General features: G+C 41.3%; 1 protein-coding gene across 1 annotated transcript in view; it reads right to left on the reverse strand.

Moving 5' to 3' along the window:
• The window catches only part of LOC127640123 (zinc finger protein 609-like), a 110901-nt gene that overhangs the window by 71689 nt on the left and 16788 nt on the right, over nucleotides 1–22424 (reverse strand). Inside the window, exon 2 of the mRNA XM_052122527.1 lies at nucleotides 5169–5999. Coding sequence (XP_051978487.1) covers nucleotides 5169–5906 — 738 coding nt within the window. The 5' untranslated portion in view covers nucleotides 5907–5999. The remainder of the gene's footprint in view (nucleotides 1–5168; nucleotides 6000–22424) is intronic.

Here is a 22424-nt window from a genome sequence, read left to right on the forward strand (position 1 = left end):
AAGCAGCAGATAGTTAATTCTTCAAAAGGGAGACACTCCAGTGTCGGAGATTGCTAAGGAGAGTGAGAGGCTGTTCTCTCTGCCATCGCAAACTGATAAACGGCAACACAAACCTGTTGTTGGCATATCAGCCAAGATTATTCAAAAACTACAGCCTTCCAAAACCATCGAAAGCTCTCCGATACAGATTGCCTCGGGGAATGCATTCTTTCCAAGTAATAAAATCTTAAGTGCTCAGAGTGAAAAATAACTACCAAAAGATCATGAGAGAGAAAAAATAAAAAAATCAATCAATCAGTGTGCCTGTCAGCATCTCTTAAAATGGAGTGTGGCGTGCCAGCTTATGTGGGTTGACAGATTGGTACTGAAATACTGCATGCTGTTACCGTGGCACATCTGCAGACAAGGTTTAAAAATAAGTATGCGGCATGTCGTGTTAATCATTACGTACCGACCATTTGCACCAAACCTGGAGTGTTTTGATAAGGTTCTAGGAAACAAAAGCAGCTGCCAAGAACAGCTCGAAGAAAAGCTTAACGCATCTCGAGGGATTACGAATCTGCACACTCAAATGGTTAAGACCCTTAAGGCACGGAACTAACAAAAGAATCAACTTCTGAACACTTTAAGCATCAATACTTAAAGAAAACAATCAGCAAAAAAAGTCACATGATTTTCCAACATTTCCTATGTTCAAAGCTTTAAATTAATTACAAGCAGAACAAATCCCCCAGCTCCAAAACATACTGGAATAACTAGATCACGTTTGGAAGAACTGCCTGTGCAAAACTCATCACCAGACGCCTACATAAATCTTTTTAACATTTTAACATAACCAACAACATTTACAAACTTGTTCAAGTGTGTCCATACTACACGATAGCTCAACTGATGGAGCATTGCACTTGCGATGCAAAGGACCGGGGTACCTGCCCTGAAAAACACGAAAGTCGACACGTTGGCCAAAGGTGTCATACAAACCACAGGTTTGGGTTTAAGGTTTAGAGTATGCAAACTTAAATATTGAGGTACCATTTATATAATATGAGATGCCATCATCCACAGATGATTGCACTGTATCATAACCGGATCTTTACATTGGGATTATCATGAGATGTTTTATTCGCTGGCCACCTCACAAATTCACTGAGCTATAATTCCCTGCTTGAGCAAATAACGCAGACTAGCAAGAGTGCGAACCCACGGGCAGCCGGTTTTCTGTCAAGTGGAGAACCAGATGTTGGAAAACACAGTTTATGATCACAATATTAAACATTTGCTCACCCAGCGCACCCCCCTTACCCCTCAGAAAAGATTTCCTGGATCGCCTTCAGATGGGGCCATAAACTTAGCAACTCACATCAATGAGAGTTACAAGCGTGCACTGTGATCTTGGAGCTGGACTGAAATTACTGTGCATGTTGTGTGGTCAGAGAGCAGCTTCCATCAACTCAGTGATAGCCTCTAAATTTAGGGTCAGAAATTCAGACTGCTGAATCAACACGACCAGAACGAATGACGAATGTGTAACGCATAAGCTACAGGCATGTAAAAGGTTTCAGTGTCAACAGAAGCTTCAGGAAATGTTCAGAAACAACTAAAGTTTTTTGCTGTCTTTGATTAGCATCTTTGAAGAACGCTTTGCTAAGTTGACAATTTTTTTTTAAATAGCACATTTCATGAACGCTCACTGAATGCTCGTTATTGCCCCAACATTTAGAGGTGAAGTGGGTAATTTCTTCACCGCTGGTGGCAACACAAGGAATTGCAAATCAATTGCATCAACTAGAAACAGCTAAAGAAGGTAATTCCCCCTCATAGTTATGGTCATCAGATAACTACAGCGATGGGTTAAATTAGCCTCAGGGCGATAACGACTGCGTGCGCAATGTTAGTGGATATGCCAGTCCGGCAGAGGTTCGCAGCGGTACCAGCACTCTCGCATTCCCTCACGGCTAAGCAAGGCTTCCGCAAGGTGGGAAAACCGGCCCTGACTGCTGTCAGAGCGCTTGAGCCAACACCACCCCGCCCAGCAACATGGAAATCTGAAACCACTTTAGCAATGGTTGAAAAGCCGGTCTGGTCCCCCTCCCTGACACATGATAGCATCCCCTCATCACACCTCAAGATCTTGTTAAAAAGGCAAGAGGTATTTCATGTTTTGTTTGAGCTGATGTCGTCCCTCCCCCCATGAGGCCCTGAGCGAACCCCTGGTGCTTGTTCAAGGAATGCACCAGAAAACAATCGAGCCAGTCAGAGATTGCCATGAATGGGGGCCACTGGTATCGGAGTACTAAAGTACCAACAGAATTGATTCTCCCAGAGACAAAGCTCAGCCTTCCCCTTCTTTGAATATAACACTTGGCTAACCACCAGAATCAGGCAATGAGCCAGGCAGAAAACTGGACTTTGCATTAAATAAACATGTTTATAGCTAACTTGTTCAGCAAGATTCCCTTTCAAAATGTTAAGGCCAAAGTATAATTCGGTTTTCTGCACTGTGGTACATCTTGCACATATTTCAGAATGCCTCACCATGTGAAATCAGGCTTGCGTTGCCAAGTGTAGAGTAGGTGTGGGAGCAAAAAAAATGGATTATCAATGTATCGCAATTCTCCAACAATTCTGGATCAATTCTCAAAAATCCAGAATCAATTCTGTGTTCAATTTAAACCGTGGCAGCGGAGAAGCTCTTATGCGCACGCCAGAGACTGATTGAGATGCTAGAAACATGTGCATATACTAAAGTCAACTCATAAACTACAAGATTGATCGCAGACTGTGTGTATCAACCACACGACCATTCGTCCCCAACTGAAACTAAGAGCCCAAAATTATATACACATATACACAAACTCAGGCACATAGCAATGGGAGAGTTTATTCGTGATAACATGAAAAGCGGGCTCGCACCCATTATTGCATTTATCTGCGCAGAACGGTTCAGGCGACGGGTAATGTTTTAAATTTCTATTTACTTTTTGCGCTCTCCATTTCAGTGGCGGTTGCTCATTGCCGTCTCTCCGAAATGCTTATTTTTATGGATTTTAAATGTTCTGTTCACAGCTCATTCATGCTGAATGTAAAGGGACACTTTGTTTATAAAATAAAAGACGAAGTCATGTGTTCGTAATTTTTTTTTTGGTCAGGATTTTGTAGGTACAGAAATTCTCTCAACACCTGGTTATAGTTGGGCCAGACCTGTCTGTCACAGGACAAATCTCAGTCCAAGAAGTTAATGTACCTTTAGTTAATATTAATGCCTTTGCACAGCAGAATCATCAATAAGTATAAATGTTTCAGGAATCATTTTGGAATTGGATCGGGACTCCCAGCATTGAAATCTGATCGAATTGTGAGGTGCCTAAAGATTCTCACCACTAGCAGAGTATGCGCTGGGCCTTAGAATTGAGTCCATAAATCATCCTAAAAGGTCTTCCTCAACTTTAGACATTATCTGTATAAAATTAATGGATCTACTTTGCCATGTTGGACTGTTAAACCTCTAGGGCTTTTGAGGGTTAAAAATGAGATAACAAATCTTACTATTAAGACCCATGACGCTATATATAAAACTAAAAAACATCCAGTGAGCGTCAGTTCTGTGGATGGAAATGTCTTGTTGATGAGAGAGGTCAACAGAGAATGGCTAGACTGGTTCTAAATGACAAAGTCTACGGTAACTCAGATAACTCTGTACAATTGTGGTGAGAAGAATATAAACTCTGAATACTGTTCTGAGATGCGGGTTGGCGCTGTTTTGGCGGCACGAGGGGGACCTACACAATATTAGGCAGGTGGTTTTAATGTTGTGGCTGATCGGTGTATACACACCATTACAAAAGGCTTGAAAACCAAACAAATATTTGATAAATGACCTAAAGACAATTCCACCTTACACCGTCAAAATCCTCTTCCAAGGAGGCTACAATCGGATGAACATCATTCTTTATGAAGAAAATCAGTTTGAAGGCAGCATGCTGCTTTTTTCCAGTAGCCTTAATTTGGCTGCCTGTCACAATTGAAAGCAAGCAAATGGATTCAATTGTTACCTTCCAACGGCTCCCATGAGGACCACCAGGTAGGGAACACAATGCTGTGAGAATGAAAACCTACTGCTGAATACTGATTGAGTCACCAGCAAAGAATTTTAAAGATCTACTGTAAGAAGATATGCCAGTCTATACTCTATAGATTTATTATATAGGCCAGACTAAGGGTTGGATAATGTCAATGGCCTACTAAACACAACAATACAATAAGTGCTGGTGTGTTATTCCTCAGGAAGACTCTGCTTATTTAGTTTAGCACAGTCCATTTTCAATGCATTTGTTTTCTTAAGGGTGGTACGAGGGTTGACAGACTACTGCCCTTAGACCATCTATGATCTTTTAATGAGTTTGAAATAGAATATACAAACGCATCTCAATAGACTATTCCATAGGAGCAATCCAAATATTTTCTTCTAAGAACAATCAAGCAAGCAATGGATTCTCATTTAACTTGAAATCAGGCTACAATTTGGACAGTCCCAAAACTCTTCTGAAGTGATCAAACTAAAACAACAATAAATCAGTGCAATGGATAATTTCTAGAAAAGCCAAAAATGTCAATCAAACAAGATTCTGGTTATGACAATTATGACCACAACAAGACATCTGAAGCCGACACTGAGCTCAAACAGCTTAACCTGTTGTCTAGATGCTTATTTCGTTAGTAACAATTGGTGCAACCAATTTAGTAGGATTGCACTGTTAAATTCTTTCTAAAAGATGGAGAAAGGACAACAAATTCTGGAGTTGCTGGTCTTGTACTTTAAATGCCTTTCAATGGCTTCTGGTATCTAGCCTCTATTCTAAATCTCTTAACAGCACTATACACATATCTCAACTGAGAGTTAGACCACCAAGATAAGCATGGCTTCCCTTGTGCTTTAAATGGACCAGTGCCAAGAGGAAATGCATAGCTTTCATAATGTATAGCATTTCAAAATCAATTTCCATGATTCTCATCCTACTAAGGCTCACTGAACGGAACCAAACCATCCAAGCTATCACCAGACAATTGCATCTGGAGTGCAAACGTGTAATGTCTTGCTAAACAATCCAATCCTATGATGACAAAGCTGCTTGGGGTTCAAAAATGAATGAAAACAACTTTGGTCTCACCTTCTCGCTTTTTACTTTCTTTATGGTCCTGCAGTCATTATTTTCCACTTCCTCTGGTTCACTCTTGATAGTCAACGGTGCGACTATTCCAGCAGTATCGAGCATAATATTCCCTAGTTGCTCTGCACCATCCGTATTTTGTGACCCCTCAAATGGGGTATTGCGGACCTGCTCTAAAGGCAAACCCTGGGTTGCTGGGTCCTTTTCTAGGGGCACGGCCCCAGTTTGTCCCCCTTCGTTTTTCTCTTTTTTGCTTTTCCCAGAACCGTCCTTGTCCTTTTTTCCACTCTGAACATTACGGGAAGTCTTATTACTCTTATCGGAACCTTTCCCAGAGCTGGGTAAAGTTGTAGAAGCAATTCCCGAGGTTGGCCCGCAGCCCTCGTTTTGGGTCCGTCTCTGGGTGTCTTTCTTAGCCCCATCAGGAGTTGAGGACTTGCTATTGTCCTTGGAATTTTTGCTACGTTTAGCTTTGGATTTGCTGTCCTTTATCGGAGGTGGAGGCACTGGGTTAATGAACTTGATGTTGTCCGGCAATGCCGCTACGGCACTAGAAGCAGCAGCCATTCCGTCCCCGTCCTTGGTGCTAGACATCTCAAGCTTGTCTTTTTCTAAGTCAGCGTCAAGGTCAATGATCAGGTTGCCTACACCAATATCCCACTCATCCCCGCTGTCGTAAGTGTCCACCGCATTCGAGTCCACACCTTTCCCGCCTGCAGTGCCACTACTGAGGGACATCTTAGTGCCAGCGGCCCAAGCGTGCCACAGGGAGGTCTTCGCAAGCCTTAGGGTCCTGTTGGTTTCCCATTTCCAGTAACCCACATTGTTGCCCTAGGGAGAAAAAAAAGTAACAAAGAAAAATGTAAATGATATTTTAGGACCTATTAGACCATTCACTTTTAAGCTCAAGTTAAGTAACCATTTAGGTATAAGTCTCAGATTATCACAATACCAACATTTCAGTGCACGGTTGTCGATAACATCTTCAAAACTACAACAAATTATAACACTAACATGTTAATTATGGAAGAATAGTTTAAAGTTCTTAAGTAATTATTCAAGACTAGTGACATAGACCTAAGTCATCACAAATATAGCCTGTTATTTTTTCGTAATTGACATTTTAAATCAGTCTGCCTGTCTGGTTGGGCAAGTAAAATTCTCGTTCACTTGCCCCTTCAAAAATCCATGTCACGGACTTTAACTCACAGAAAACAAACTTTCTCTTCTTAATAGAGCTGCGTATCTTCATGGTATTGTGATTCACTATGTCGCGAGCAATCGTGTTATAATATAGCTGCAGCAAACATGCGTCCCCATGCCAGGGTGTGCATCAGCAGGAAGATTGCATCTCTTCCCCGGTCACTTCACGCAACACACAGATGCGGCGCTGACCAGCGCTCAGCGCTGTGCTAGGTTATGAGTTTTTTTTAGGTTCTGAGTAGCTGTGCTCATGTTAATGAAGAAATGGTCGATCCTTTCTTTTCTTTAAATACCTATAATTTCAAATCAAATGGATTGTCTATAAATGGGAGAATTAAACATCCACCACTGCAATGATGATTCAGATAGATAATTAATTATTGCTTTGAATTGTGATGTCAAGAGTACCGAATCTATACCCAACATTTGGTAAGCAACTATTTTTTACAAACTTTGCGAGTTGAATTATAATTATAATCATTTATCATTCCATATTGCTGCATTGCTAAGTGTGTACTGCACATATCCTCTAGAGGGTGCCGTGCGCTCACACAGTGCTGACTGAAGTGGTGAAAGCACACTGTCGGATTATAAAACGCAGTCTTATGTAGTTTAGTAATCGTGCAAGGCCATATCGCGATTTCAATTTAAACTAAATTGTGCAGCATTAATGGATACTGTACCAATTTCTCAGAGGTCAAAGTCTGCAGGTTTCACCTGTTTTCTAGATAACTTTCGCTTGCCATATCGCCCAGCAATACTCCACTGATAACAGCTGCAACAACCACTCATCATAACAGAAAAAATTTATTTGTGCTGGATTGCCACTTATTTATTTCTATATAAAATGTTCTCCCAATTGGAACGCCCAATTCCCAATGTATTCTAAGTCCTCGTGATGGCGTAGTGACTCGCCTCAATCCGGTTGGCGGAGGACGAGCCTCAGTTGCCTCCGTGTCTGAGACCGTCAATCTGCGCATCTTATCACGTGACTTGAGCGCGTTGCCATGGAGCATTAGTGCATGTGGAGGCTTCACGCTATCCACCCACAACTCACCACACGCCCCACCGAGAGCGAGAACCACATTATAGTGACCACAAGGAGGTTAACCCAAGTGACTCTACCCACCCTAGCAACCGGGCCAATTTGGTTGCTTAGGAGACCTAGCTGGAGTCACTCAGCATGCCCTGGGATTCGATCTAGTGAACTCCAGGGGTGGTAGCCAGCATCTTTACCACCGAGCCAGGCCCCCTGGATTGCCACTTATAAATGTACATGAACAAAATAAAAAACTCCTGTTCAAGAACTGGAGGTGTTTCTTTGGCATTAGGTATGGACATGTCCCACCCGTCCTATTCATAAATGACCCATGTCTTAATGTGTTGCATTGAAATAGGATCTTTTTTTGTCCATCAAAGATGCAGAGGGTCTAATGATGAGGGATGTTTCAATTAGGCAGTCACAAGAACACTTAATGACCCATTATCAAACACAGCTGAAAACCAGAAACATTAAGCAAGAACTAGTTCTCCTGAAAAGGGCTACATTATTCATTCAGTATTATAACAGGGACTTGGATAAAGGGAAAATATCTATGGTTTTAATTTTCGAAAGAGGTTACATAAAAGACTACACAAGCCACAAACTGGTTTAACTAAATTACAGTTTGGCAGTTGTCAAATAAATCTAAGCGCTACTTAAGTTGAAAAGGATGAGTCTGGCTTTGAGCTGCTTCTTAAATAGACGAAGAGACAGATGGCTGAGTGAGAGGACACTAATCAGTGGTTTGCTGTAATCCGTCAGTCCACCAGAGAACACAGTGTGTCCTGCATGAAGCAATCTAAACGTCTGCCGTTGGAACTCAAGATAAGGCTGACTTCCACTATCACAGTGTTTTATCGGTCCCCTGGTTTCCTCAGGACCCTTTGAAGCCTGTGGCTTTGAGAGTTCCCCAGGCAGTGAAATTTCAAGACACCATTTTTGAAGCTGCTTTCAGATTTTGAGACAGTTCTCATTTCTAAAGTCAACATGAAATGGCAGTCACAACCCATTTTACTTCCACAAGTAATTCATTGATTTTTGTAGGGGGAAACAAGGAGATTGGGACTTTATTTTATACATCAGGAATTGATAGGGTTACTCGCTAAAACACGGATAAGGCAGAGCGCTTCTGAATTAGCCGCAGGTTCTTATCGTTGGCAATAAATATGAAAACACAAACCTTTAGAGGAATCTTTGGTATAACCCAACACAGGTGAGTCAATGATACAAGCATTTCTCATGGGTTTTCACACAGCCCAATTACAAAAACAGGATGATTAAATGTTGCTATGTGCTAGCGCTATATAAGAGGGGCAAAAACAAAGCATCCGTTTGTTCTCGGTTCAAACAGAGAAGGCAATACACACAACACAGACTTTGATTCAAGCCAGACAAAAACTTCCTACATGCACTCAATGCTCACTTTTTGATGTCCTTTGATGGATAATCAATGAATGCTTCAACAACCACAAACAGCCACAGGGAAACTGCAAGATGCATGCATATTGAATGTAATCAATTTTCTTTGTCCCTCATCTTTGGCATAGTTGGCCATACATAATGATATGGTGGTACGAGTTAGTAAGAATCATGGTAGTTGTAACGCTATAGATCACAATAGTTTGTTTTTGCTGGGAAAAATGGTTTAGCTAAATAATAATTGACCATGTGTTAGGGCTGGGCGATATAGCCAAAATTGTTATCGCGATAATCTTTTACATATCGTTCTACATCGATATTTATCACGATATACATTTACACGTTGCACTTTCTTTTTTTATTTCAAAGTTGACGGAAGAAAAGATTAAATATATTTTTAAAGCATCGCTGTTCCAAAAGGAAGGTTACTTCATTATAACGCCTAATAAGTTACCTAGACAATTTTTATTTCATCATTTTCTTTCTCAGTATTTTTGTCTTGTTTTCCATTAAAAAAAAAGGGAACACAAACAAGATACGTTCTAAAAACATCCAAAAAATTAAAAAAAAAATAAAAAAAAACGATTCAAAGTGGAAAATTTACATTTACATTTACATTTATGCATTTGGCAGACGCTTTTATCCAAAGCGACTTACAATGCACTTATTACAGGGACAATCCCCCCGGAGCAACCTGAAGTTAAGTGCCTTGCTCAAGGGCCCAACAGTGGCATCTTGGTGGTGCTGGGGCTTGAACCCCCAACCTTCTGGTCAGTAACCCTGAGCCTCAACCACTGAGCCACCACTGCCTAATGGGGGAGAATAATGGGGGAGAATAATGGTTTTCATTATTTCCAAATCTTTGAGTTTGCTGTATTTTTATGTTTGTTTATTAGAATTTTGCGTCTCTAAAGAGTGCAACAGCATCCATCCATTTGTTTGGCCGTCTTGGTTCCAGAAGTATATTTCCAATAAAATCCTTCATAAGAGTTAAATGCCATGAACCAAACCAGACAAAACCAAACCAACCAAAAAGGTACAAGACTTGTGAATGACGTAATCAAATAAAACAATAATAAATGTGTACAAATATTAAACTATTGATTTAAAGTTGATAATTCTGAGTATATAAACAAGCAATTTTTATTTAATGCAAAATATTCAGATTTATTGCAAATGTCAAAACCGTTTAAGAGACTCATTTGCATCATTCACAGTCAGTCATGGGAGTGGGCGGTCACTGCAGAGCTCTTTTGATGCACTTTGTTGGCTACAATTCTCTGAGTGGTTGATCTTTCTCTTGAATTATGGGTAGTGCAGTTCCTCAACAGGAATTCTGCAATGAAACTTGACATTTTACAAATGGAAATGAAATAACGTGGACTGATGGCTTCAACAACAGAAGCATATACCATCGATAAACACCCTCAGAACTCACAGTAGGTCTGTTTTTAAAGGTTTATAAGTAGGGCTGGGCGATATGGCCAAAATTGTTATCACGATAATCTTTTTCATATCGTTCCATATCGATATTTATCACGATATACAAGCCCGTGTGACTATGGAATGCTGCTGAATGTGGGTTCAGGGGTGTCCCGAGAGAACATTTAGAAAAAAGGCTCGTAACATGCTGATTAATAAAGATACATTTAATAAACATTTTGGTCTAAAAGCTGCTTTGAAACCTCGTTAACTCTTGCAGCGCTTCATGTCCACACACATGCAGGGAAAAGAGGCGACACATGCGGAGCGGGACAGGGCAGAAATGATGCATGTTTGGTGCTCGAGAACAATATTCAAGATTACAGCGCAGAAAGATCAGAGCTGTTGTCCACGTCACTGTTGTTCTGTCGCGCTCTTCACTAGAGACGATGAGAGGACACAACCAGGACGTTGTCATGAAGTCTTGCGGTGCAGATGGCATCAATCCGGTATCCGATGTAGCTTAATTGTTAACAAGACAGCTAGCATTAGCAAGTTCACCCAGTCTGACCCTACGTTACCACTGGTGCGTTGTGAGCTAAACTGAGAGCGTTTTCAATTCATTCCTATGAAAGATGAGCGGCATGCTCGCAAGGTGGATCGTAGGATTGACATCGGTGCGGTCTCCTAGCGCTGTGAGCGCCTTTGAGCGGATTTCGTCCGCCCCAGTGGAAACGCAGACTGAGAAAGCCAAACTGCTTGTGTTTTAGTGACACGCAGTAAATATAGAAAATTCCTCAAAAGCTTATTGTGGATTTTCTTTACCGTGATATATATCGATATCGTTTTATCGCCCGGCCCTACCTTGTGTTAGTAGTCTGTATTTTTTAATAACAAGGTATCTCATCGTATCATTTTAACCTCTTATTTATAACATGAAAGACAAAGTAAGATATAAACAATTATAAATGAACAAGTCTGGAATTTTTCTGGGTAGCAAAGCAAGTAAAGACGCTGACTACCACGAATGGAGTCGCAAGTTTGAATCCAGGGTGTGCTAAGTGACTTCAGCCAGGTCTCCTAAGCAACCAGATTGGCCCAGTTGCTAGGGAGGGTAGAGTCACATGGGGTAACCTCCTCGTGGTCACTATAACGTGGTTCCCACTCTCAGTGGGGCGTGTGGTGAGTTGTGTGTGGATGCCGCGGAGAATAGCGTGAAGCCTCCACATACGCCATGTCTCCGTGGTAACACGCTCAACAAGTCAAATGATAAGATGCGCGGATAGATGGTCTCAGATGCGGAGGCAACTGAGATTCGTCCTCTGCCACCTGGAATGAGGCGAGTCACTACGCCACCACGAGGACTTGTAGCACATTGGGAATTGGGCATTACAAATTGGGGAGAAGATAAAAATACAAATAAATAACTTCCACAATGGAAAAATAATTTATGGGATTTAAACTTCCGGAACAAGACTGAACAAGCGTTAGCTAAACATGTACATTCAGACAGGTAAAGACAACAAAAAAATTTCCCTGTCAGAGCAACGGTTCAGTGAACACCCAAAATCAGCCTTGTTCAACAGCACTTGAGTGGCTCTGGAACATGCTGTCCTCTTCATTACCACCACATTCAGGTACTGGTGCTTTTCCAGTGGCTGTAAATAACAGAGCTAAACTCATTTAGATTTCCCTGCCACATGCCAGCGAGCAGTGGGAGAGCGAGCTGCCTTTATACCCACTCCCATTCCAACCCCGCCCGACCCGACATGGGCCTAATTAACATAGGCATCCACGGCCGACGCCTCTGCTTGATGGAAAAACGTGAGCAGAAAATAAACAAAGCACTTCTCGCAGAGATGTCAGGTATCGATCCGTAGCCCTGTCTCGCCCATGTTTGATGATGAAAAACAGATAAAAAGAGCAAATACAATCAGGGTTCGGATGGGTGAAGAAAAACAACACAAAAAGATGAAAAAGTAAAATCAAGAGCCATTACTCCAGAGGACTCTCTGACCTGACTAAGAAGCACTTCTGCATTCACTCAGAACCACCTCACAATTTTCATTCCCTCCAGGCAACTCGGTAATTGAGATTCTCTAATAAAAAATGGGTTCAAAGTCTTCCAGTTGAAGCAGCGAGAGTGACAGGCTCTCTGTCAGAGTAAATCACAACTCTTTTCTGAAGATCCAGGGCTTGTAGAAAGGCAGGGAAGCACTTCCCGTTAGATTACACACCACATCAGATAAAAGCTCCACCACTCATGTTTTTATCTTTCCCTTTTGGAATTCTCCCTCGCACTCTTGTATTTCTCTTTCGAGTCGAGAGATCTTGGTCTTCAATGAGACAACTATAGGATTTTATCTTCGGCCCAGAGATGAGGGCAAAGCGCCGAGTCGTGTTGGCCCCTGGTTCCCCCAATGCAAAAGTCCCCCTCAACTGTTCCAGGATCACACTTCATGCTAACAAGTATAATGTTCACATCTTGTGGCTATTATTTAAACAATGACTACGTTTACATGGACACCAGAAATTGTGTTATTGCGAGAAAGTGGCATTCCCATTTACATGCATTGTATTAGCGGCGTACTCTTAACTCCTGTAAACATTCGGCTCAGTCAGTAAGCAGCTTTCTTCCATTAGCAACGTCATTTTCCCGATTACTTGTGTAGAAATAACAAACGTGGCATCAGTTGAAGACTTTGCCATTTTATTCTTTATTGCTTCGTTTTTTTCCTTATATTTACATTGCGACCTCCTGTGGAATTGCGCTGCAATAGCGGGGTTTCCCTCGCAAATACACTGGGTATAGTTTGTAGCTGTGGAGTGGAGGGGAGCGGTGCCGGGTCGGAATATCGCGCGCCCGGTCACCAATCGGCCTGATGAGTCGCGCGAGGGATAAAGGCGGCCGGTGACGATGGTTCGAGAGAGAGAGAGAGAGAGAGAGAGAATGAATTATGGGCATGTCTGTCGTGTGTGTGTTTGTTTAATATTTGTGTATTTTGGCTTAAAGTGCACTTACTACAGGGACAATCCCCCTGGAGCAATCTGGAGTTAAGTGCCTTGCTCAAGGACACAATGGTGGTGGCTGTGAGGCTCAAACCAGCAACCTTCTGATTACAAGATTACCAGTTATGGTGCTTGGACCACTACATTTTGAGTTCACTATTTTGAGTTTAGTTTGCATTAAATTATGATTTATGTTGACAAGCCGGTTCTCGCCGCCTCCTTGCCCATCCTTAACCGTGTTACAGTAGCGTATGTGATTTTTCCGCTGTACTCCCAAAACTCAAATGCCAAATTCTTTCTGCTGTGTTGACTATTTGGGGGAGTTCTCCCCTTTTACTCCCAATTTGGCATGCCCAATTCCCAATGTGCTTTTAAGTCCTTGTGTTCGCGTAGTGACTCGCCTCAATCCGGGTTGCGGAGGACGAATCTCAGTTGCCTCTGCCTCTGAGAACGTCAACCCATGCATCTTCTCACATGGCTTGTTGAGCATGTCACGGAAACATAGCACGTGTGGAGGTTTCACGCCAACCACGGCGGCACCCACGCCCAACTCACCACATGCCCCACCGAGAACGTACCACATTATAGCGACCACAAGGTGGTTACCCCATGTGACTCTACCCTCCCTAGCAACCGGGCCAATTTGGTTACACTTGACATACACTTTGTTTATATACATTGAAAAGTTATATTTTAAATGCACATTTGAAATAGCATCCTCCTTTTTATACATTTATTTCAATTTGTGGGATGCTGCAGTTGTGCAAATTGCCATTTATTTTTCTTTGATATGGTGCATTATTCTATTATCAGTACCGCCGCTACCTACATGCATACTACGCAGTTTGAGTAGGGCACCAACTCCCTAGGAGGGCACCGGAAAGTCCACCTTGTGCCCTTATTCGCTCGCTATACGTTATTCAAGGACCCAAAAGCAATTGAGGAACACAGACGATCAACTTCATGCTCATATCATGTATAGGGCATCAATTTGGCCAGCGCTGGCCCTGTCTATTATGCTGTTCAGAATGTATTCATTTTGAATGGTTAGATTTATATGCACTTTGTTTATATAAAATAAAAAGTTATACTTCAAATGTAAATGTTTAATAGCATTCTTTTTCATAACAAATCAATGCATTTTTAAATACATTGTGGTTGGAGTATAATTAGAATTGTTTTAACACCAATTATAGTCAAACTATTGCAAACTGTTTGACTTGAAAAATACCAAAAATATATATATTGTTTTTAAAGAGCTGTTTGGGAGCCAAAAGAGCCGGCTCACTGAAAAGAGCCGTAATGCCGATCACTAATCAAAAAAAAGAGATAGCGTAGTAAAGATCGCTGATTGACCTCCAAGTATGCCAGACGGTCAACATACAAAAGCAGCTGGACATCCTATCCTTTGATTATTTTAAAGACGCTCTGACGCACATTTTGTCGAGCCACGGCTCCTCTTAATTTCACAACTAGAGTTTTTACTTATTTTGTATTTTTGCATTATAATTCCCTCATAATTTGATCTACATCACCTGAAGCTTTTAGCTTAAAGTTTAGAGTTCATCCGTGTAATTCTTCTTCTCAGTCAGTCGTGAAGTGCAGTGCTGCTCTCACGCATCATCATTCGTTTTATATCTGATCTCAAGTTACGATAAACGGGATCAAGCGACTATTTGACAACGAACATTTTTGTAGATGTTGTTGATAACGTCGACTAATTGTTTCAGCTCTAAAGTCTACCTACAATCGTACTGGAAATATTACTGGCTTTTATATCGGTCTAGTGTTGTTGACCATATACAATAACACGAGCGCTAGCTGTTAGCTGCTAGCTCATTGTGCTGCATAAAGCAGTTGTTCATGGTGATTTTACACAAGCGTAACAGTTAAATTGGTTGTTTTAGAATCTTTCCAGTAGCTGCTCAACTAAATAAAGTGAAGCTTTCAAGCAGAGTATCGAGTTAACGTAACAAAGCATCCCATCCTCCATCGGGATCCCAACAACGCCATGACCAGGTCCAGTGCACTCGCCCTCCCATTGCTCGCCAGTCTAGATAGCGTCCATTTGGTCAAACCACTTCCAATTTTCCTTGATGGTTCTGTAGCCACTTAAGTTTGTTTTTAACTTTTCCCTTCACTGTTGGTCGGTCCGGTGGTAGCCGTGTGCGGACAACGGCTGAGACACTTCCTCGCTTCATTCGTCGCTAATGAGAGGAACGTCTACACCTGGTTTATTGACCACGGCGTGGTTGAGCACAGACATTTCTTTTTACAATTCGAAAGTCGCGTGAACAAATGATACTGCTATCACTGAAGCTAACTTTAAAACTAGCGGGTTGATGTCACGTGTCTGAAATCCAGTGACGATTCTCTGACCAATCAGTGATCTGGAGGATTTTGACTTCACATTTAGTATCGGCTCGTCTCGCTTGGAACCTCGACCGAGTTTTGTAATAGTTTTTTAAATACAATTATATGTTGGCAAAATTATATTTTTGTCTACAAAACAATTTTTTTTACATTTAAGCATACACCTTCAGATCAAAAGATTTTTTAAGATCATGAGAAACATTTTAGCCAAGACCCCAAACGTTTGAACGGTAGTGTAAAAAAATAAAAAGATTGTGTCAAATGTAATTAATCGAATAAAATAAAATCGCCCAACTCTAGCGTAAACATGATATTAGTGTGATAAAATCACCAACCTTTTCTGTGTAAAGTTATAGCCCATTTTAAAACGTTGCCATGACGAAGTAACACCGTACACCTTCAAACGTTGATGTAAACAATTTTACAGCTCAAACAGTACACAAGTTTTAACAGAAGAATTAATGAGTGCTTTTATAAAATTATAAGACTTAAAACTCTCTAAAAATGGGTCACCTTCACTTCCAAGCACCTTCCTGTAACTGTACTTTTTGCTTTTTCTAAAATAGACGTGACAAAACTTTTTTTTGTGGATGTCAACAATGCAACAAGTTCTGTTAATTGAGCTTAACTTGTACTGAACCCAGAACAATCCTTTAAGGAAGCCCTGAATAATTAAGCTTGATGCACCACCTTAAACTCAATGCTCATGGTGCAAGATGGTGAAAAAAGTGTGACCATTTAATAATAAAATTATTGATTCATTATCGATTATTAGTTGATGCAGCACTAATGCAAAATAACAGAAACATGGCTCACTACATGCAATTGTGAGAGTCTGACAGTAACCGTCTTAAAATGAATATTGAAAGTTGAACTCGTTTCTCAGGTCTCTAAATGTATCACCTTGAAAGCACTCGTGCAAACGTCCGGGCTCTCTCTCTTCCACATTACTCTTATTGGGCCCGACGAGTCATTCCCAAACAGCCAACGAGCTTGTCTTGCTAACCTCATAACTATAATTCATAACACCATTAGCCAATTCAAACAGAGGCCTTGTCCAAGAGTCGCGTAAGCGCCTGCGAAGGCAACACTTGATCCAACAGGGACGAGAGGAGAACAGATGTCCAGGGTCAGTTTGCATCGTCCAACCACACAGTAAAGACGGGTGAAATACTATCTGTGCTCAAACTACTGCACTGAATGAGAGCACAAAATCAATCAGGGGTAATCTGTGGTGACTGCAGAAGAAATTGCAAGAGAAAAAGAGTAACCAGCCTTCATTAACTAAACAAGGAGCACATTTAAACGCGCAATTATGCTAAATAAGAGAAGCTCGTTCATGCGTCGCCCTCGTGCTGGATGCACGTACGTTAAATTTTTTACAGCTATTTTCCTTTGACCCTTTGCATGTCTTTGATTTGAATTACTTAAATAAAATAGATCAGCAAGAGTCTGACCATCATTTTTCAAATTCGGTCAAAACCATGGATTTACCTGCCATCTGGCGCTTGCCGATTAGCAATTCTGGATCCTGACGATGGGGATTGGATTTGCCATGCGGTTCCAAACAAGCTTTTGGAAACCTTTGATTCACAATTTCCCGCTTTAAAAAGATGAGGCTACATGTTACAAATCATTATCCGCCACCAAACGTACTATTATAACCCAACACCTGCTGAAATCCTAGAAAGCGTCGCACTTATTTAAAACAGAAAACGAAAAGCTAAACTCAGATTTACCGTAGAATCGTAATTTAAGGACTATCGCAACCATTACATAATCACCTGTGAAAGACTTCAAATAACGTGTGAAGTGTAGAATTTAGAAGAGAAATGTACTTTTAGGGCTGTCATGATTCCACGATTTAATTTGAAATCCTCCATTACAAAATTGCACAATAAACCAATTGAAATTTCGGCGGATGTTGGGGGTCTGTGTATCTCAGAGAGTATTGACGCTATCACACCTGGAGTCGTGAGTTTGAATCCAGGGCGTGCTGAGTGACTCCAGTCAGGTCTCCTTAGCAACCAAATTGGCCCGGTTGCTAGGGAGGGTAGAGTCACATGGGGTAACCAAATTGGCCCGGTTACTAGGGAGGGTAGAGTCACATGGGGTAACCAAATTGGGCCGGTTGCTAGGGAGGGTAGAGTCACATGGGGTAACCTCCTTGTGGTCGCTATAATGTTGTTCTCGCTCTCGGTGGGGCGTGGTGAGTTGTGTGTGGATGTCGCGGAGAATAGCGTGAAGCCGCCACACGCGCTACGTCTCCATGGTAACGCGCTCAACAAGTCACATGATAAGATGCATGGATTGACGGTCTCGGAGGCAACTGAGAACTACTATGGCGTATACTTCGTAATTTAAATAATGTCTTTTTTTTCCCTCATTGCATTAATGAGGATATTTCTTTTTCATGTTTCAGTAATGAGAATTGGAGGGTAGAACGTGCGTAAATATTAAAATTATTATCGTTTACATAAAGTGGAAATAAAGTGTCTTTTGCAACCGTGAAATACGGCTGCTGGAAAATGTTTTTTGAAAAAACATTTTTTTCAAATGTCAGTGTAATGCTTTGTAATGAGTCTATATAATGCAAGAAATACAGCACCGGTCTGGCCCATTATTAGATAATTTAAGACTATTAACAATTGCACAGAAATAATGACGAAGGTATTTTCCTTTTATATCAAACGCCGAATTATCATCACCTTATTAAAGGTATACTTACGTTTTGAATACGGAGCCGCTCGTGATTTCCAGGCACGTGTATAACTGGATTTAACAAAGTTTATTATGTCTCAGTCTGCGCTTCATCTCTAAAGGCGAATTAATGATAGAAAGTGCTTTTATTACAGTGGGTATAAAACTAGCGCTCTGTCCCTTTAAGAGAGCACATGCATGTTAAACATACCATCCATAGCGACCATTTGGTCAAAACAACTTCCACTTTCTTCTGTTTGACCCACTCCGGCTGTTGTGGTCCTTGATGGTTCTGCAGTCACTTTTAAGTTAATTTTTGTACTTTTTCCTTCACTGTTGGTCGGTCCGGTGGTAGCCGTGTGCGGACAACAGCTGAGACACTTCCTGAAAGACTTTTCCATTTTGCATAGTTTCGTTCGTCGCTAACGAGAGGAACATCTACACCTTGTTTACTGACCACGGTGTGGTTTTGGACACAGCCATTTCTTTTTACATTTCGGAAGTTGCGCGGCTAACTTCAAATCTAGCCGCAAAACCAAATCCAGTGATGCTGGTAGTGACGATTCTCTCTGACCAATCAGTGATCTGCAGGATTATGACATCATGTTTAGTATCGGCTTGCTTGGGTTCCAGGTATCAGGTACTATCCACAGTGGAAAACCCCCAAAAAGCCAGCAGTGTCGAGCTGCACCGTGCTGTGGAAAAGCCCCATAATTGTCTAAATGTCAAGTGTGTACAGGAGGCAATCGTTTCAGCACTTCTAACGTTTTTTAGTCATCATTGGGACTTAAAGCAAAGCTAACAAACTTGGTTTGGAAGTTGTTCATAGCAGTTTTCATACAGACATGTTAACAGAAATCACATCTTCCATTGCATGCAAAAAGGGACATCTGAAGTGCAGAGTAAGTCCTAATTTGAAGTAATTTGAGAAAGGATTCATGTGCCACACCTGACCGAATGATTGAAGCACATAGCCTCAAGCGAAGAGAAGCCAGTCGGTCGCCAAGATGACCATTTAAAGAAGTTACGGCAAAACTTTACACCAAACACAGCGGAAAAGACTTGCGTAGACAGGCTAGTGTCTCCATGCAGTCCATACACCTCCAGAAGCTTCATGTCTGACTCACTTTCACTATGTTGCACTCTCTCCATTTTCTTTTCCTTAATTGTTTTTCTAAGACATTATCATCGCTCAATTAAGCACTCAAATGAAGTCACGATTAGCCCAACCCATCACTCCTGCAAGACAATTTCATTCTCTAAACTTAGTGCAAGCCAACGTACCACTTTTGCCAACTGCAATCAATATTTAATATCAATATTTGCTTAACAGGGTGACTCTTTGTTTCCCAATCAATCAGAGGAACCATCGTTTTAACCGAACAGCCATTGTTGCTGTGGATTCAAGTAAAATACATTAAAAAAGGCATGTTCACAGTTTTGGACTTGCCTGAAAACAAGGAAGAACGATTAGTTAATAATGTCCATTAATATGCTCCAATATAAAAATGCATGATAATAAACATCAATATGTGCCTACATTTGTTAGCAAAACCCTTTAACACTTGAATAACACCATGCAGGATCTTCTGTGAACATTTTTCTTTCCATGTTGGGAGTTCAGATGTGGTTTCTGGAAGAATTACAGGCATATAAAACCAGCACAAAACCAAAACCACAACAGACTGCCATGTGTTTTGATTTGGAGAATGTGTTATTTCTGTAAGGTTTTCTGAGTCACGCATGTTGAAGTGCTGAAAAACAGCTGCTGAAACATTAAGAGGAACTACGAAGGAATGAAAGTGAAAAATGCATTTAAAAATGCAACAGGAAACGTAGACATTTTCCATATAGAGTAATCGTAGGGTTGCCAGAATGACTCACAATGACCCTTAAACATGCAACACTTGTGGGGAATGTGGCGATGCTAAAAAAAAAATAGTTTTTTTTACAGCAAAAACATACATAAAATATTGCCAGTGTGCACAATGCATATTTTGATATTAGCGCAGTGCACTTAGACTGTTGGCGTGCAACCCAGATGTTCTGGACACATGGACAGTCCATGTCTTTGAGCATCGTCGGGACATGCCCCTGCCATTGACTGTCACAGAAGAGTATTCACAAAGTGCGCATGTGTCGAGCGTGTCCATATGGGCTCATAGTGAACAGAGTAGGCTAATGGCTAATGGCAATCACCTTACCGTGCGTTCAGACCAGAGGCGGCGAGAGCATCAATTTGCTCGGGCTGCCCTGCCAACAACATCGAAGATTCGTGGACGCTCTGACGTAGAATTTAAGAAGAAAAATGCACGAATGCTAAAACTGTACCTTTGAATTTTGGATGTGTGCTAAGCACTGACGATGACCTCCGATCGAACGCATTGTTGCGCTAAAACGGGCAAGACGGCGCAACAAACAGAGTTTAACAGACAGCAGGTGTCTCAAGACACTTTTTAAAGTAGTGGTCCACAGATTTGGTTTTTTTTAATGGCCGATGCCGATATCGAGAGAGCAGGGTGGCCGATACATCACACAATTTAATATAGTAAATAACGAACATGAAACTGCTTAAAAAAAACATTTACGGTGTATTTTAAATGGTAAAATACAATGATTGGAAATGGCAGCACACAGTAGTCCAGCAACCATGGATGGCATGTCCACGTTAGCAAATACATCTATAAAATGAAACAGGCGAACACTTTACCATTACGAGCTCGAACGCGTCTGCCGCGGCTCTGAAATGAGGACCGTTTAAATAACACTGTGTTGCACACCGGCCTATAATTGTAGTAACATGATGGCACGTAACAACAAAACAAACAGTGCTGGTCGTTTACATGTCCCAGTCGCTTCATATGCAAGCAGGCGATTCTCAGCGCCCTCAAGAGACAAATCGGCCAAACGGGAAAATTTATCAGCCGATCCCAATAATTAAAAAATGTCAGAACATCGTCCTGTTTATCGGCCTTGGTGATATATCGGACGACCACTATTTTTAAGTTCTTTTTAGTTAAACACAGCAACTAAAAAATGCTGAATAAATAAAAACTAAGTGATAGTTGCAAAAGCATTATGTGTGAACGGCCCCTTAAAGTAGGTGGAGGTCTTTGGCCGTTGCGTCTCGCTCTTATAAGCATTTCTCAGATTAAACCATTCGTTTTTTTAAACACTTTGTCAGGAAAGGCGTATAATGTCGAGATCCTCGCATTCAGTTACAGTCTGTTGCGTTCAGTTTGTTGAACAGCCCCTGGCCTGGGCTTATAGTCTGAGCCGCTTCACCCCCAAGTTCAGCCGGATACCACTGCTATCTGTGAATATTGCTACCCTACATACAACTGTAATATAATAAAAAAACAAAGTGGTATTTTGCTGTTATTATGCAGCTCGAGTCTGGGGTAGTATACTGTGGCATCAGCGCAAGTGTAACACTATTGTGAACTGTCCAACCAAGTTTCCCCCCTCGTTTAACTTTTGACTTAACATTTGAGAATATGGACAGATGTATTTATTTGTTTTATGCACATTAGTTAAAAAAAAAAGGAATGCTCATTTTAACAGCCAGGAATGTCCTTTGCCGTAATATAACACGGTGCTGTCTGGTTTACGTATTATATATTCAATTTAAATATAAGCTGACTTTAAAATTAGAATTTAGTTTCACTGTCGAGTTGACAGCCCTATTGTGCGTGATGTCAGCACAGTACATACACATGAACAGTACTAAAAGATTATTATTAAGTAGTCGTGGTATGCCAAATGCGTCCATATGGGCTCAAAGTATGCACTGTAAGGCTGAACCAAGTGTGCCGCACAAGCCCTCAAAAGTGAAGCTAAAACGTCTCGATCGCCCCCCGGTGACTGGTCCTATAAAAACGCTGCTGTGACATCATGATTGACAGCTGTGATTGACAGGTTCTCTGAGCGAAGTAGTCACTGAAGCACCAACAGAATTTTTTTCGGGATCTTCGGAGGACTGAGGAGATTGGAGCTTTAAATGTAATATTTAAATTTCTATAATTAATAATTTCACACCATTATGTCAAAAGTGCAGGGGCGTGTGCTTGCGATTGATTCAGCGAGAG

This window comes from Xyrauchen texanus, chromosome 49 (genome assembly GCF_025860055.1).
Source record: "Xyrauchen texanus isolate HMW12.3.18 chromosome 49, RBS_HiC_50CHRs, whole genome shotgun sequence".
Taxonomy (NCBI): Eukaryota; Metazoa; Chordata; class Actinopteri; order Cypriniformes; family Catostomidae; genus Xyrauchen; species Xyrauchen texanus.